At 38.4% G+C, this 18,246-nt stretch overlaps 1 protein-coding gene across 1 annotated transcript in view; it reads left to right on the top strand.

Annotated features, from left to right (window-relative positions):
* hsf1 (heat shock transcription factor 1) overlaps positions 1-18,246 on the top strand; it is a 38,956-nt gene that overhangs the window by 16,014 nt on the left and 4,696 nt on the right. Inside the window, exons 6-11 of the mRNA XM_088328193.1 lie at positions 9,287-9,348; positions 9,424-9,609; positions 12,385-12,621; positions 12,701-12,806; positions 12,880-12,933; positions 17,958-18,006. Of these exons, the coding sequence (XP_088184319.1) occupies positions 9,287-9,348; positions 9,424-9,609; positions 12,385-12,621; positions 12,701-12,806; positions 12,880-12,933; positions 17,958-18,006 (694 nt within the window). The remainder of the gene's footprint in view (positions 1-9,286; positions 9,349-9,423; positions 9,610-12,384; positions 12,622-12,700; positions 12,807-12,879; positions 12,934-17,957; positions 18,007-18,246) is intronic.

The following is an 18,246-nucleotide window of genomic DNA, read 5'->3' as shown; positions in this document are numbered from 1 at the left end:
CGGAGACACTGCAAAAGATGTTGTCAAAGAACATTTGGACCACAGTGACCGGAATTGAGAGGAAGACAAAGGAACACCCCCATCATAGAAGGTGACTTACAAGCTCTCATGGAGCAAAACGAAGCCAAATTCGGATTTGGGGTGAAAGAGTAAGGACCATATCTGCCTTTTCTATTATAAATTCAATAAGTTAGAAGTAAGTAAAATACCAAGTAAAATTGTTATCTTTAAATTAAAACAATATATGTGCATATATATATATATATATATATATATATATATATATATATATATATATATTGGCATAGAGCTACGCTAAAATATTTAGTTAGTTATAACTATGGACGACGGTACAAAAGTTGTTCACGCACTGAGGGTAGCCACAACTCTCCGATTGGACTCATGGAAGACATGGGTTTTTGTTTTTTGGGTGTGTTTTTTTTCTTTTTGGTGGGGGAATTATGTGTGCTTGTCAATATGTTTGTTAGTAATTTGGTTTGTTTTGTCAATGGAGGTGTTAGTAATTAATGTAGTGTTTTTGTATGCTTCAGAAATCAGTGAGACTCAATACAAATCATGAGCAATCTAAATATTGTTTCATATAATGTACATGGGCTAAACCACCCCATCAAGAGAAAGAAGATATTGAATCAACTCAAGACATTGCAGAGCTCAATAGCCTTATTACAAGAGACACATTTGACAGAGATTGAACATAAGAAGCTAAAAAGAGAATGGGTGAACCAGGTGTTCTACGCATCCTATGGTAAAAGGAGGGGAGCAGCAATTTTACTTGGAAAAGGGGTGGCGTTTAAAGTCGAAAAAGAAGTGAAGGACAATCTGGGGCGATATATAATGATTATAGGGTCAATGGCCGGTTGGGAAAAATCAATAATGAATGTTTATGCACCAATTGAGGAAAAGGGGACATTTTTTCAAGTATTAGCTAAAGTAATAACCAACTGTGCGAAGGGAATGTTACTTATAGGAGGTGACTTTAACACTGTACAGAATTGCAAAGTGGACAAGTATCTTTCCGTACATGGAACAAATACAAAGAGGTCGAGGATGTTGAATAACATAACTAAAGAATTGGGATTGATAGATCCATGGAGAGAGAATAATCCCCAAACTAAAGACTATACTTTCTATTCAAACCCGCATGGCAGCTATTCGAGAATTGATTACTTTTACATTTCAAGACAACATATGCATACAGTAGTGGAGTGTGGTATAGAGAATATTACTATAAGTGACCATTCTCCCATTACTTTGATACTAAGTTTAGACAATGAACCCCATTTTAGGTATACGAGGATGAATGTATCTCTCCTCTCAGATAAAAACGTAGTACAGGAAATAAAACGGTGTATAAAAGAATATTTCCAAATCATTGACAACAATGAGGTTTCTCCATCAATATTATGGGAAGGAGGGAAAGCTGTAATAAGGGGGAAATTAATTGAAATATCGTCCCGACTGAAACGAATACACTTAAAGAATCAGAAGGAATTGGAGGATAAGATTAAGGAACTAGAAGAAGAACATAAAAACACACCAAATGAATCCAGATTACAGGTATTAAAAACAACCAGAAGCAAATTAGATGAACTTTTGACAAATAAAGCAGAAGGGGCTCTGCGCTTTGTGAACCAGAGATACTATGAAATGGGCAATAGAGCCAGTCGACTGCTAGCCTTCCAACTTAAAAAGGCCCAAACAGATAGGATGTTTTATTTGTGATATACTTCTATCTCTAAACAATGTTTAGTAAAACCCAAAGGTATAGCAGAAGCATTTGCAGATTATTATAAAGAATTATACAAGGACTCAGAAAATGACTTAGATAACTACACGGCACAAAACTTTTTAGGAAAACTACATTTACCAACACCAACACTAACAGGGGGGGATACATTAGAAATTATTCGCCCCATTACAAAATAGGAAATACAAGATACAATAAATAACTTAAAAATAAATAAATCACCAGGAACGGATGGATTCCCGGGGGTGTTCTACAAAAGCTTTAAGGAAGAATTAACACCAGTACTGCATAAAGTATTTAACTATGCTCTAACAAAAGGAGATCCCCCCCAAATCATGGTCGGAAGCCATCATAACAGTCTTGCACAAAGAAGGAAAAGACCCAATATTGTGTGAAAGCTATAGACCAGTTAGTTTACTTTGTAATGATCTAAAAATTCTTACAAGCATACTGGCAAAAAGAATGCAGAAATTTATAGCGAAATTAATTAGAAATGATCAAACAGGGTTTATTCCGGGAAGGCAGGGTGCAAACAATATTAGGAGGATACTAAACATAATTACGAGCACAAAATCTAAGACCCAACCCTCGATGTTACTGAGCTTGGATGCACAAAAAGCTTTCGATGGGGTGAAATGGAGCTTCTTACAGCAATCACTTATAGCTTTTGGCTTCCCTCAAATATTTGTTGAATGGGTGAAAATAATCTATAAAAATCCTAAATCTCGTTTTAGAGTAAATGGTCACTGTTCAGATGTCTTTGATATCAAAAGAGGAGTCCGGCAAGGGGATTGTTTAAGCCCACTCTTGTTTGCAATAAGCATAGAACCACTCGCAGAATCAATTAGACAAAATGAGCAAATAAGGGGGATATTTGATGAAGGAGGAACAGAACATAAAATATCATTGTTTGCAGACGACCTGTTGGTAATGCTGAAGGAACCTTCGTTATCAATACCACCACTGTTGGAGAGCCTTAAAATATATGGAGAAGTAGCTGGGTATTCAAATAATGAGAGCAAATCAATAGCAATGATGATATCAGGAAAATGTCCAACAGATGTGATTGAAAGATTTGATTTTAAATGGACAAATAAAGGGTTTAAATATTTGGGGGTGACCATTACACCACATTCCACACAGCTGTTTGATGCAAATTATGGAATGTTGATAAAAGAAATAAGGAAAGATTTGGAAAAATGGGAAATTTTGCCCTTAAGTCTTATCTGAAGGATAGAAACAATTGGAATGAACATATTACCAAGACTATTATTTTTGTTTCAATCCTTTCCAATTCTGATCCCGGCATCCACATTTAAAATGTTAAATAAATTGATAACAAAATTCCTTTGGCAAAACAAGAAACTTAGAATAAAATACAAAACCCTGTTAGCTCCTAAAGAAAAGGGGGGCCTAGACCTACCCAATATTAAATATTACTATTGGGCAGCTCAAATTAAAGCACTCATCTTGTGGATTACTACAGACAAAGATACGATATGGGTGGACATGGAGCAGCGATCTTGTCCAAATATGCCTGTGGAATCGTTACCATACATATCAGTCACGAGGTGGAAGAAATTAAAAATCCAGAATGAATGGATTAAGGGAACTATTAAAACTTGGTCAACAATACAAAAAAAACATTAAAAATATCAAGAGTTGTGAATAGGGCTACCAAAATAGCGAAAAACCCAGACTTTAAACCTGGGGTTATGGAGGTAGGGTTTCAAAAATGGGCCCAAAAAGGACTGATGTTGATTACCCAAGTATTGGAAGCACAGGCAATGAAATCATTCGAACAACTCCAACAAGAATTTGACCTACCCAGAAATGATTTTTACAAACATTTGCAACTAAGGCATTACCTCCAGAAACACGAGGAATGGGGGAAAATATGTAAGGAGCCAACTAAGGTAGAGGAATTATTAATATCATATACAAAAGGACAATCAATAAAGGGGGTTATACCAAAACTATATAAAGCCCTGAGAATGGATCTCAGTAATGAGGACATGGCAGTTAAGGAAAAATGGGAACAAGAAACTAATGTAGCGATAAAAGACAACGAATGGGGAAAAAACATTGAAAGAGGGACACAAAATAACCAACAGCCCGACATGGAGGGAGTTTGAATGGAAAGTAAAAATGCGATTCTTCTATACACCCTCTATCACTTCAAAATATAAAAATACCTCAAATCTATGTTGGCGTAACTGTGGGGGGGTCGGAGACTTTACGCATATTTTCTGGAATTGCCCTGTAATATTAAATTTTTGGAGAAGTATCCAGAGAGAAATAAAATTAATTACTGGCTGGGAGTTGCGGTTTTTTTTTTTTTTTTTTTGGGTGTATATTTTTATTTATTATTTTTATATATATATATTTCTTTTTGTATGGACGTATTGTATGAACATTTATTCTTCTTTTCTATTAATAGTATTTTTTCTTCTTTGTTGTTCCTTCTGTTATTTATGAGTGTGTCAAGTGTATATATTTTGTGTTGATGTAAGATGGTGGAATCAAACCTCTGTCAAAATTGGTGTGAGATATAAAAAGTTAAAAAAAAAAATGCTTTGAAAAAAGTGTACAAACCCTGATTTGGGGGGGGAAATATTTGATAAAACCCAAAACCAAAACCATACACGTCATCTTAAATGGCTGTTTCAAATAAAATTACAGTAAACTGGCTGAATAAGTGTACGGTATACAAACGTTACATGATTGTCATGCTTGACATGCGTGTCAATTTTAGGAACATATTAAGAGTTACTCTGATGACTCAAGCAGAATCCCAAAATACCATTTCCCTCCAAATCAAGTCAAGTCATGTTTATTTATATAGCCCTTAATCACAAGAAGTCTTAAAGGGCTGCACAGACCAGGAACTATTACAGACTATTATTACACCATCCCCTTATCTAAAACCTACATGAGGGCAGGGAAAAACTAAAAACCTCGGCATGAGCAAAATGAAAAAACCTTGAGAAGGGGCCATACATGAGGTAATGCCTCTTCCAGTATGACCTGGCCAAAATGGTTGTTGCATTATCCAGACATCCTGAACATGAAACAGGTCATTCATAAGCCAAAGAATATAAATGTACAAAATACTGCTACAGAAATAATACTAAAATTCTTCTACAGAAATATTGCAAAAGACTGCAAAATTGCTACAAAACTAAATATCAAATTGAGTGTTTAAAAATAGGGACCTAATATATTATTAACAAAGCCAGGTGCCGCTGGAGGTGGATTTTTTTCCATCTCCATTCCTCTTTCTTTGGTCGTTCATCGGTCATTTATTTTAGTTTTGAGACATCTTTCAGTCATTTCTCATTGCTCCTTTTCTCTCTTTCTCTATTTATCTAATTCTGTTAGTTTCTGTTTCCTACTGTATTTCTTTTTCTCTCTCCTCTATCTCTCAATTTCTCTCTATATATCTGTAATTCTCTCTTTCTCTTTCTCCTTTTCCTCTCTCTTTATTTCTCTATTTACCTCTCTGTGTCACTCCATTTCTCTCTCCCTTTCCCAAGCTTTTTCATTTATCTTTTTTCATCTTTTCTCTCCTTCTCTCTCTTTCTCTCTTTATCCCTCACTCTCTCTATCTCTCCTTTTTTCTCTCAATTTCTCGAGTTCTTTTGGTCTCTATTTAACTCTCGCTATTTATTTTTCTCTTTCTCTTTCTTATTCCATACTTATCTCTCTCACTCTTTCTGTTTCGCTCTCCATTTATCTCTATATACATTTCTAATTATCTTTCTATCTTTCTTTCCCTCACTCAATTCATTTTACTCTTTCTCTCATCTCTCTGTTTATCTCTCTGTATTTCTCTTTCTCTATGTTACTCTATTTCCCTTTCTCTGTCTCTCTTTCTCTCTCTCATTCGCTCCTTCCATAGCTCTTTATTTTTTTCTCTTTTAATCTCCTCTCTATTACTCTTTCCCTATTTATCTCTCTATGTCTCTCTTTCTCCACCCATTCTCTCTATCTCTCCTTTTCCATCTCAATTTATTTAATCCTTTCTGTCTCTATTTCCCTCTCCCGATTTCTTTTTCTCCCTCCTCTCTCGATTCCCTATTAATATCTCTCTCTAATTCTCTCTTTCTGTCAATCTTTCCCTCTCGATTTGTTTCTCTATTTCTCCCCTCGCTTCTCTCTTTCTCAATTCATCTCTTTCTCTTTCCCTCTCTCTCTCTCTCTCTCTTTCTTTCGCATTCTCTCTTTCCGCAACTCTATAATTTTTCATTTTTCATCTTCTTTCTCTTCCCTGCGACTGAATGGCAACCAGTTCAGCGTGTCCCTTGCCCACTGCCAGAAGATGGTTGGAATGGGCTACAGTGACCCTAGTGAGGATCAGCGGCACAGAAAATGGATAGATGGAAAGATAACCTCTTTCTTTCTCTATGTATCTCTATTTCTCTCTGTGCCACAGACCTGCTAAACACTCACCCGCCATGCCGCCCTTTTTCCGTTCTTATCTCTCTTTATTTACCTCTCACGCTCTCAATTTATCTATCCATAACTCTAATTCTCTCTGTTTCTCTCAATGTATTTTTCTCTATTTCTTCTCCCACTCTCTTTCCCTATGTAATTTTATTTCCCTCTCTGTCTCTTTCTCAAGATCTTTCATTTTGTCTCTTTGCATCTCCTTTCTTTTTCTATGTCTCTCTTGCTCTACTTCTCTCTCTCTCTCTCTCTCTCTCTCTATCCTCCCCCCTCACTCTCCATTTATCTCCTTTTCCCTCATTAACTCGCTTTATTTCTGTTTTTCTTACTCTATCTCATTTTCTTTCACTTTCTCTAATCCTCTTTCTGTCTCTATTTCATTCTCTCTATTTCTTTTGCTCTTTTTCTCTCTTATCTCGAAACAGGGTTAGGGCTAAGAACTAGGGTTATAGCTCACTGTTAGGGTTCTAAACTGAATGTAGGGTTCCTGAATAGGTTTAGAGCAAGGGTATCAGTTTAAAACAGGGTTAGGGCTTAACTCACAGCAAGGGTTAGATGTAGAGCTTAGCATTTTCATTGATTTTTTTATCGTTTTTCAGTCGTTTTGGGGTTGTTTCTGTTGTTTGTGCAGGCTTTTGGGTTGGTTTTTGGCCAATTTTTGCACACTTTTAGTGTGTGGGTCATCTTTCAATTGTATTTGGGTAATCTTATGTTTTTCTGTCTTTTAGTTGTTATCCTGTCATTTTTTGTTGTTGGTAAATCATCTTTTTGTCGTTTTTTCGGTCGCTTTATGTTTCCATTATCTGCACCGCCTATCCTCAGTCGGGCCACAGGCGTGCTGAAGCTAATTACAACTAATTTCAGGCAATTTGGACTTGCCAATTGACCTAACATGCATGTTTTTGGAATGTGGGAGGAAAGCCGGAACCCACACAAGCACGGGGAGAACATGCAAACTCTGCACAGGAAGGCTGTTAGCTGGATCTGAACCCATGACCTCAGGACTGTGTTGCAAACGCACTAACCATCACTAATTCATCACATTCTCTACACAGCATTATCTCCAGACAGAGGAGCAGCTTCAGCGACAGACTTCTGTCACAGTCTTGTACCACGGACCGACTGAGGAGATCTTTCCTTCCTCATGCCATGAGGCTTTTTAACTCCACCCGGGGGAGTAAAGGCCCACATTAAACCACACACCCTACATTGCATATTACCGTATTTTTATTGCAGTGTGTTTTCTGTGTAGCACTATCTAGATACCCTATATAACACGCTACATTGGGTATTAACACGTCACATTGGGTATTTGTGTATTGTATTCTTTTTGCTTTATTATTGTTTTGTTTCAGCGCAGGGATGCTGCTGGAAGTGTGAATTTCCCTGCGGGGATGAATAAAGTGTCTATCTATCTAATCCATTTATCTCTCTCTCTCTCTATCTCTCTATCTCTCTCTATCTATCCAAATACAAAACACAACAGTGACAATACATAAAAGGAATGAAAGGGGATGTTTGCTGCACCTTTTAACAATTTTAGGGGCTAATGCTATCGTCCACGTTTAGTCCCAATTTTGGATGGATGATATCGTGGACAGGGTGCAATACTCGTGTCCCTGTGGGCAAAAGCCACTAATGCTAGCTGAAAATGGAATTGAATAGCGCCAACCCTCCTGTTTTGCTCCTTTTATGGATTATATAGATAATGTTGGTTACTAATTTCTTCTTTGGAAAGATGCCTGTAATTTGTTTTGTAGGGCTGCTACAACAAATCAATAAAATCACTTAAAATTGATTATTAAAAGCATTGGCAACTAATTACTTCTTAAATTCATTGTGTTGTGAGATTTATGATCCACTAAGCACATTTAATCGAAGCAAAAAGGTGCATTGGATCTCGAGTTGTAGGATTGTAGTACCACTTTGGTCTGGCAGAGGGCACCATTTTTATTAAAGTATGCATTTCAGGTGAATTGGCCGGTCCAAATTGTCCCTAGGTGTGACTGAGCGAGTGAGTTGTCTGTCCCCGTGTGCCCTGTGATTGGCTGGCAACCAGTTCAGGGTGTCCGCTGCCCGATGATTGCTGGGATGGGCTCCAGCACCCCCGCGACCCTACTGAGGATAAGCGGTGCAGCTGATGAGATGAGATCTTAATTTTTTTTTCAAAATTATTTTTTTGTTAAACATTACAAACAAAATTGACATGAAACTACAAAGTTAACAATTTTCAAGGGAACTTAAAGTGCTGCAGTAATACAGAGAAAATAAATATGAAAATAAATAAATAAGATATATAAAGTAAAAAAAAAAGATAATACTGATGAAATGATTGTCTTAACACAAGGGGCAGATTCTTGAGCATATTATATACTATTTGCACATTGGAAATATTAACCGTATTCAAATATTTTACAGAAAAAACGTATTTGTTGACAACATTTTGAAAAGTGGGTTTGCATTTTTGATGTTTTGGTGGATATAAGTTTTTCTACATATAAAGTTTAATTTATTATTTTTTTCTTCATTTTGTATGTAATAAGATCTTTGAGGAAAAGTGCATCCTACAGATTTTACTATTATTATTATTATTATTTATTTTTATTATTATTATTATTATTATTATTGGAGCACATTTGTATGTATTTTTGTTTATTGGTAAGTTATTTAAAAAACACTTTGATTTTTTTTTATTTATTTATTAGATAATTTTCTGTTGTGTTGTACATTTTTTTTTCTATCTGTCCAAAACTTATATTTGAATATAGGAGGGAATCAAAAATGTGTTTTTAATAAAATCCGATTCATTGATTAATCGAAAACAATCGATTGATTATCAAAATTATAGTGTTAGTTGCAGCCTAATGTTCGGACATATTTTGTATTTAGCGTGCAAGTGTTGTGGAAAACGTTTTTGTTTTTTTCTATGCCCCATCCACTTATGGATTTTGGCGACTGAGCACAAAATTATAAAATATGTTTGCTACTCATCTTCATCCAAAAAGCACCACTGCTCTACACCTAAAGCAAAATGGCCATCGACACCATTATGTTTTTGCCCTCCTGCAGTTGATCCACTTCCTGGTCTCCCTGGTCCAGTCCAACAGAATCATGGGAGTCAAGCGCAAACTGCAAGTTGTTCGCCCGTCGATCATTATGCATTTACTTTTTTACTTTTATTCATTGTTAACTGCTCACTTCTCCAGGCCACTGATGCTTAACGATTCCAGTTCCGCCCACTCTGTGCCCAAATATGGGCGTTCCTTCACTTTGGAGCCAGTGCAGGAAGCACCGTCCATCTTTCCGGCTGACTCCGGGCTGGCCTGCGGGCCAATCATCTCGGACGTCACTGAGCTGGCCACGCCCCTTCCAGAGGACTGGATGGATGTGGGGTAAGGACATACGTTAGCGATGTGCAAGTCGATCCACGTCTGTATCTCAAGCATAGGTGTTAAAGATGCGGCCTGCAGGCCGGATCAGGCCCACCAAGGATTTTAATCTAGCCCACGAGAATACGCTGCGAGAAGCACAAGAGAAAAATGCCTTGCAGTTACGAATTTGTCCGTTGGATGCTTCCAAAGCCAGGCATTCTCAAAAAGCAACTGGAGCTGTATTTCTTTCGCTCAATTTCTTCCTCACTCTTGTCTTCACTCTCTCTTTTTCTTTCTTTCTTTCTTTCTTTCTCTCTTTCTAACTTTTTTACTCTTTTTTTTGTCTCTCTCACTGTCTCTCTATTCTGTTTCTTTTTCTCCCTTGCTTTCTCTCTATTTATCTTTATTATCTTTCATAATTGTTCTCTTTCTCTTTGTAATTCTTTCCTTGTCACTCTTTTTCTCTTTCTTTTTCTCTCTCTCCCACTGTATTTCTCTTTCTCTTCCCCTGTCTATTTTTTTCTTTTCTTGTCTTTTTCTCTTTCTCTGTCTTTTTCTATCTGTCCTTTTTTCGTATTCTCTGTCTCTTTCTTTTTTATCTCTTTTTCCATTTTTCTCTCTCTCTTTCTTTTTTCTGCTGTCATTTGCTCTCTCCCATCTACTAGTCCGGCCCCTGTGAGAGATTTTTTTTCTACCTTTTGCCCCCAAGCTTAAATGAGTTGACACCCCTTGTCTAAAGTCAAAAGTGGCGTTTATATGGGAAGAAGGTTAAATTTTACCTACTGGGCAATCATTGGCAGGACTATCTGATTGGATGTTGGTTCAACAAAATCAAACCAAATCAACATTTTCAAGCCTGGCTCAAGGGCTCACCAATCCAGGTGATACGTTGATTCTGATTATAATATTGAAGACGCCTGCAAAGGAGATTGCATAGTTTGCCAGTCCCTTTTTTCAACCATTATTGAGCACTGTTGATAGGTTGCTGGTACATATCTGCAGGGTTTGAATGGGTGCTTCAAATCCTGGAACATGTTTGAATTTAAATGTTGTGTTTTGAAGGTCAGGATAATGCTTGAATTTTTGGTGAAGTGCCTGAAATGCTTGTAATTGTTACCATTGCTATGTTTCCTGGCAGTCTGACTCAATAAATGAAGAAAAATCAAACAAGTCTGTAAAAATGAGACAGATGATGGCACCTCACTATCAAGTTTTCATGTGAAGTGTCGCTGCCCCACAACTGGTGCGTCAGACTATTCATGGGAATTCTGGCTCTTCTTCGAGAACCGGCTCTTCCGGCTTGGCTCAGTGCCTCAGATTAATAATTTTTCTTCAGGGTTTAAGTTTAACAACAAAATAAAAAGCAAAATGATTTACCTTTCAGTGGAACAACAAATAAAGGGCTATGGAATACAAAAATACTAAACTCTGTGGAGACAGTGCTTTGTCCTTTTGTGACATATTTAAAGTCAAGTCATGTTGATTTGTACAGCCCTTTATCACTAGGAGTCTCAAATGACTGCACAGACCACAGATTATTGCAAACTGGAAAGGAAAAACTCAAAACCTGGACATGAGGTAAATGAAGAAACCTTGTGAAGGGACCGCACATGAGGTAATCCCCCTTCCAGGATGACCAGGTTGCAACGAATGTTGCAATAACACATAATACACAGATATTGTCAACCTGAGATACAGGTCATTCATAAGATATAGAATAGAAGTGTGTTAAGCCTAGATTTAAACAGTTCCACTGAAGTTGCAGATCTAATCTCAGTGGGCAGAGCATTCAACAGCACCGGGGCCCAAATAGAGAACACTCTCGAACCTGCGGATCTCTTCTTGGCTCTTGGGATCACTAGTAGACCACCATTTTCAGAGCGAAGGCTCCAGACCGGAACATAGGGGGAAATTAAATCTTAAAGATAAGAGTAAGCAAGTCCATGCATGATTTTTTATACTACCAATATAACCTTAAAATCACATCTTATGCTAACAGGGAGCCAATGCAGGTTAGCTAAAATCAGGGTAATGTGATCAAACTTTCTTGTCTGAGTAAAAGCCTCGCAGCATTTTGTACCAGCTGCAGGCTCTTGATTTTGGATTACGGGAGACCGTAGAGTCGTACAAGACTGGAGGTAATAAACACATGAATAATATATATAATATATATAATATGATATATATAATACATATTAGACTGGGACAGCATTGGTTTGGAGTGTTTGGAAGGACAGATTGGGGTCAAATATGACACCTAAATTTATGGCTGAGCCACTCTGGGTGATGTTACATTTGTCAATACAGTTTCAGAGCAGTTTTTCAGAACAAGTCTGGGCATTTAGATGGACCAATAATTAACATTTTGGTCTTTTCAGGGTTGAGGCGCAAGAATTTGAGTGACATCCATCTTTTTACCTCAGTGAGGCAGGCTTCCAAATTTCCACAGTTTAGTGCTCTTTGTCCGTGTAATGGATTTTGTCTTTTGTGTATTTTTGTATCCATACTCAAATCATTTATGTATTTATTTTGATTAAATTCAAAGTGAAAAACACATGAAATACAAGTTATTATTTACAGATCTACAAAAAATGTACAATACAAAACAATTTTAGCTTTTTACACTATAAACAGATTTATAGTCATACAACCACTCAGAATCTATAAAAATGCAAAATAATAACATACGAACTAAAAATAATAACTCTTCAGTGCTATAAATAAATGACTACATATTCAGAAATCAACTATTTACAATTTAACATACCATTCGTTGTTACTTTTGGCATCCGTCAGAAAAAGGACGCCAACTGAGGAAGAGAGAGCCGACGCCTCGGACGTGGCAGTGGCGTCCGTGGACACGCCTCTTTCTCCCACCACTTTCATCAACTCCATCCTAGAGGACAACGATACGCTAGCGAGCAAGTCGCTGCCGCCCACCGCTCGCCTCCCTTTCAAATCTCCTTCGGATGCTCCGCCCACAGCTGCCCAAGCTCAGCCCCCTACCTGCCAGACTGTCGTCTGTATGGACAAGTACGGTCAACAGCCCAATGCATGTGCGGCGTGGAAGTGCTTTATGTTTTTTACACGTATGTTGTCCGGTGCGTTCCAGGTCAGAATTGTCGGATCATGTGGAGACAATCGACAGCGGTCTGGAGAACCTGCAGAATTTCCTCAACAGTCAGAACTTCTCTTTCGACACGGCGCCGCTCATGGAGGTAAGTCAGCGGGCGGTCCAGAGTAAGTGTAGCGCAATCAGCAGCCAATCAAATCATCTTTTCTGTCTTTCAGTTCTTCAATCATTCGTCTCAGCAGGCAGACTTTGACATCAGTACTTTGGACACGGTGAGTGGGAGCCACAAAAATAAACCCATCGGTTAAGGAGATTGTTAAGCTTTATAAGTATTGTAGGAGCCAAAATGTATAAGTGTCATTGAGTGCTATTCTTGTTTGTCCATGGGGTGGCACACATTCATTTGTATGTGCACAAGGTAAGAACGCCTGCTGTTGTCAGACAGGTATTTGACCCGGAGGGCATCAGGTTTTGACTGCTATGCAATGCTACTCTAATATAGTTTGTTGTTGTTTCTTGGACTTGTTTATTTTGTATTTGGCGTTTAACGAACATTAAGTAGATTTAAGACAATCATTTTAGGTAACCTTAAGACCGTTCCAAGCATCCTTACATCACTTATATCACTTGATTTCAACAATAACTATCCCAAGTCATTTCAGGTCACATCTAGCAAGTCAGCTTAGCTCCACCTGGCGTGTAGATATCTCAGTAGTTCTGCATTGGGCAGAACTCCACCACTGTGAATGATGCTCCATATCAGGGGTCGGGAAACTATTGCTCACTAGCCAGATATGGCTCTTTTCATAAGTACATATGGCTGGGAGGTAAAACTATTCTCATGCAAATCTTATCCATAGCATTCCAATTCTGATACCTGCGGGGTCAAGTCTAGTGCATAGCAGACATAGTGCTGATAGGGTTAACAGATTAGTATATAAACACCATGCCTCCCACTAAAATCCACAGAACAAATTTTAATCACCTAAAAAGGCCAGCCAAGCCCACAGAACAAGAGCAGTGGGCAGGGTTTGTACAGGTGCTTAAAATCCTTGATTTTCAGTGTTGTCTTTTCATGGTCAGGAAATTGCTTGAATTTGGGGTGAAGTGCTTGAAAATACTTGAAATGATTTCCATTGCCATGTGTCCTGGCAGTCTGGCTCGATAGACCACGCTTTTTAATTGAGAAAAATTTAAAAACCACGCACGCATGACATAAGGGGTCCTCTTCCGTGGTAGAGAGTGGATGAAAAAAAAGTGATCCAACCATTTTCTCAACCGCATCAAGCTTTATTATTCCACTTTCATTTCAAAAGAAATGACTCGCCTCTTCTTTACACTTTACACCGACCATGTTGAATGGATGCACAAGATATTAAACAATAAAAATGTCAAAGTTCTTAGCGCGCTGGAGATTCAGTACACTATGTTTACACACAAACTAGTAAGTAGAAGCCAGATTTCTTCTTTGAGTTTGATGCTGAGTGACCTCTCACAGCGCCACATGGTGGAAAGAAGCAATAAAGTACTGTCTTCTACTCGGAAAAATGTGCACACAATCCAAAATCTAACTTGCAGCAATGTCTGGATATTTTTCGACATCCCCAAAAAAATGTAAGTATCTACCGTTTTTCGTAAGTCGAATGGTCGTAAGTAGGAGAGCGTCTGTACTGGAATACTTGTGCTTCAAAAGTGCTTGAATTTGGCCTCGAAAAAGGTGTATGAACCCTGGGATCTTATAATGAGTACATAAGGCTAGAAAAAAAAAGATATTCATGCAAATCTCATCCATAGGATTGCAATTTTGATCAGCGCAGTCAAGTCTAGTGTGCACATAGCTCACATAGCACTATAGTAATAACGGTTCGGTCCAGTTACAGTGCATCCGGAAAGTATTCACAGCGCTTCACTTTTTCTACATTTTGTTATGTTACAGCCTCATTCCAAATTGTATTAATTTAATCTCTTATCTCAAAATTCTACACAAAATACTCCATTATGACAATGTGAAAACGTTTTTGTTTTTTTTAACTTTTTTTGAATTTATTAAAAATAGAAAACTAAGAAATCACATTTACATAAGTATTCACAGCCTTTGCTTAATACTTTGTTGATCCACCTTTGGCAGCAAATACAGCCTCAAGTCTTTTTGAATATGATCCCACAAGTTTAGCACACCTATCTTGAGGCAGTTTTGCCCATTCTTCTTTGCAATAAGTCTCAAGCTCAATCAGGTTGGATGGGAGACGTTTGTGCACAAACATTTTCAGATCTCTCCAGAGATGTTCGATCGGATTCAAGTCTGGACTCTGGCTGGGCCACTCCAGGACATTCACGGAGTGGTTCTGAAGCCAATCTTTTGAGATCTTGGCTGTGTGCTTTGGGTCGTTGTCCTGCTGAAAAATGAACCTTTGCCCCAGCCTGAGGTCAAGAGCGCTCTGGAGCAGGTTTTCATCCAGGATATCTCTATATATTGCTGCATTCATTTTTCCTTCTATCCCGACTAGTCTGCCAGTTCCTGCTGCTGAAAAACATCCCCGCAGCATGATGCTGCCACCACCATGCTTCACTGTAGGGATGGTATTGGCCTGGTGATGAGCGGTGCCTGGTTTCCTCCAAACATGGCGCCTGGCATTCACACCAAAGAGTTCAATCTTTGTCTCATCAGACCAGAGAATTTTGTTTCTCATGGTCTGAGAGTTATTCAGGTGCTTTTTGGCAAATTCCAGACGGAATTTGCCACTCCTTGGTAAAAGGAACATGGAGTTCCTTTTACTAAGGAGTGGCTTTCGTCTGGCCACTCTACCATACAGGCCCGATTGGTGGATTGCTGCAGAGATGGTTGTCCTTCTGGAAGGCTCTCCTCTCTCCACAGAGGAACGCTGGAGCTCTGACAGAGTGACCATCGGGTTCTTGGTCACCTCCCTGACTAAGGCCCTTCTTCCCCGATCGCTCAGTTTAGAAGGCCGGCCAGCTCTAGGAAGAGTCCTGGTGGATCCAAATGTCTTCCATTTACGAATAATGGAGGCCACTGTGCTCATTGGGACCTTCGAAGCAGCAGAATTTTTTCTGTATCCTTCCCCAGATTTGTGCCTCAAGACAATCCTGTCTCGCAGGTCTACAGACAGTTATTTTGACTTCATGCTTGGTGTTTGTGCTCTGACATGCACACTCAACTGTGGGACCTTGTATAGACAGTTGTGTGCCTTTCGAAATCATGTCCAATCAACTTAATTTACTGCAGGTGGACTCCAATTAAGCTGTAGAAAGAGCAGTGGAAAAAAGATGCACCTGAGCTCAATTTTGAGCTTCATGGCAAAGGCTGTGAATACTTATGTAAATGTGATTTCTTAGTTTTTTATTTTTAATAAATTAAAAAATACTAAAAAAAAAAACTTTTTCACATTGTCATAATGGAGTATTTTGTGTAGAATTTTGAGATAAGAGATTAAATTAATACAACTTGGAATGAGGCTGTAACATTACAAAATGTGGAAAGAGTGAAGCGCTGGGAATACTTTCCGGATGCACTGTATATAAGGACCATGCTACCAACTACAGTTCACAGTCAATATGTCACACCAACAGACCCCATTTTGGCTGTATGTCGCTATGGGATCTTTTATATGGATGTTCATTAAACAGTTGAGGTTTGCTGTTGAAGCACTTCATGATGAAAACCCACAGAATAAGTTGTAAAAACCTGAAAAAGCCAGCCAAGCACACAGAGCCATTTGATTGGATGAGTGGTAGGGGTGGGCGCAGCTATGTACACAGCGCATTTCCCTGCCCAGCGTCTGTCTGCACCGGAGGGAAATAGGTTAATATCCTTGTTTGCAGTATTTTGTGACGTTTTTACCAAATAACTGCTTCCACCTCATTTTGAAACCATTATTTATGAAAAGAACGAAGAAGATGAAGAAGAATTTACTTTTATTGTCATTCTTTGTAACCATGCACACAGAACGAAATGTCAATACACCTGACCCGTACAGTTAAACTGTAGCGAGCCGATGCCAAACAGGGCGCAGCCATTTTAGTCATTAGGTGACCAAACCCCCCAATTCCAACCCTCAATGCCGAGCGCCAAGCAGGGAGGCAATGAGTACCAATGTTGTAAGTCTTAGGTATGACTCGGCCGAGGCTTGAACCAGCGACCTCCCAGTCTCTGAGCGGGCGCCCTACCATTTAGGCTACCAAGCTGGTTGTCATAATTAGTCTCAACGATCTTAAGTAATTGCAAGATGGAGATACAATTATAAAGTTGTATATTTGTTGAAATGGCACACAGGCTCTGGCATTATTCTTTTTTCATAAATTGTATTAAATAATTTAACATCACTCAGCGAAATAAAATTCGCTGAAAAAAATTGATTTTGTCTGGAAAGCAGGTTTGGCTCTCTCTCTCAAAATTTCTTGGCTAAAAAAGCTGCCCCCTTATTAGTTGGGACTTGCTTCCCAACTCATTGGTCAACTCATTGCTGACAGTGCTGTTGGGAATAAAAAGGGTCTATCTTTTTTCTTATCTAGATTGAATGGGCCCATCCTAAATGAATGGGAACATTCATTTTTATTCATTTTTCGGTTACTACTGTGTAAATACTGTGTTATTACAAAATGAATCTAGTATATTACTGTAGCTGTGACTTAAGACTGTCCCTGAAGGCATCTCCTTATTTGCCATCCGAAATGAATTATTTTGTAAATACTGTGTTTTAACTTTTGTCATTACTACGTTATTACTGTAGCTGTGATTTTTGGAGGGCATCTTCTTATTTGCCATCCACAACGATTGGGCCCATTCATTTTACATTGAGGTAACCAGGGGTGGGCCACATTAAGTGTTACCGTGAGCAAAATGCACGCTAACGGCTAACAAGTCATGCTACTGGCTTTATGCTAATAAGTAAATGCTTATGAGTCAGGCTAACGGCTTCACGCTAACAAGAAATGCTAACAGCTACATGCCAACGTTCATGCTAAAGATCATGGTAATTGATACATGCTAACAACTACATGCTAACAGTTTTCTGTTGACTTCCCCTGAATAGATAATACTTGTATGAGACTGCAGCACAAAGTCCCATTTCTCCAGCGCCAGGTCCAAACCCTCACAATTGCTGCGGGAATTCTGTAGTTTAAAATGTAACAGTGCCAAAATTATCATGATTGCATATTCTGAGCTAAAGTGTCTGGATAAGCCACTAATCAGACGTGATGTAACACAATGACAGCTTTTTGGGTTTTAGTGCACTGCCTTTTCTTTGGTAAGCATCTTGTTTTGTTTTTCGCGCAGCTTCTATGCGACAACTTGCCCAAGGGAACGGAGGAACGCGAGGACACAGGTAAAAGCTATACACACTGCAAACTTGGGGGGAATACTAATATATACACTTCAAAAATACTTTGAAAGAAATAGACGAAAAACAGCACTACCAGAAAACTGTAATACAAAAATACTACTCCAGAAATATTACAACAGAAAAACTACCCAATACAGCTACAGTAATATTACAAAAATACTAAAGAAGTATTACAATATACTACTATAGAAATACTACAAAAATATCACAGGTTGGGGGCTT

This window comes from Urocampus carinirostris, chromosome 2 (genome assembly GCF_059441175.1).
Source record: "Urocampus carinirostris isolate Australia breed hairy pipefish chromosome 2, RoL_Ucar_1.0, whole genome shotgun sequence".
Classification (NCBI taxonomy): domain Eukaryota; kingdom Metazoa; phylum Chordata; class Actinopteri; order Syngnathiformes; family Syngnathidae; genus Urocampus; species Urocampus carinirostris.
Note: the sequence above shows the minus strand (reverse complement) of the source record. Positions and strands in the feature narration are given on the sequence as shown.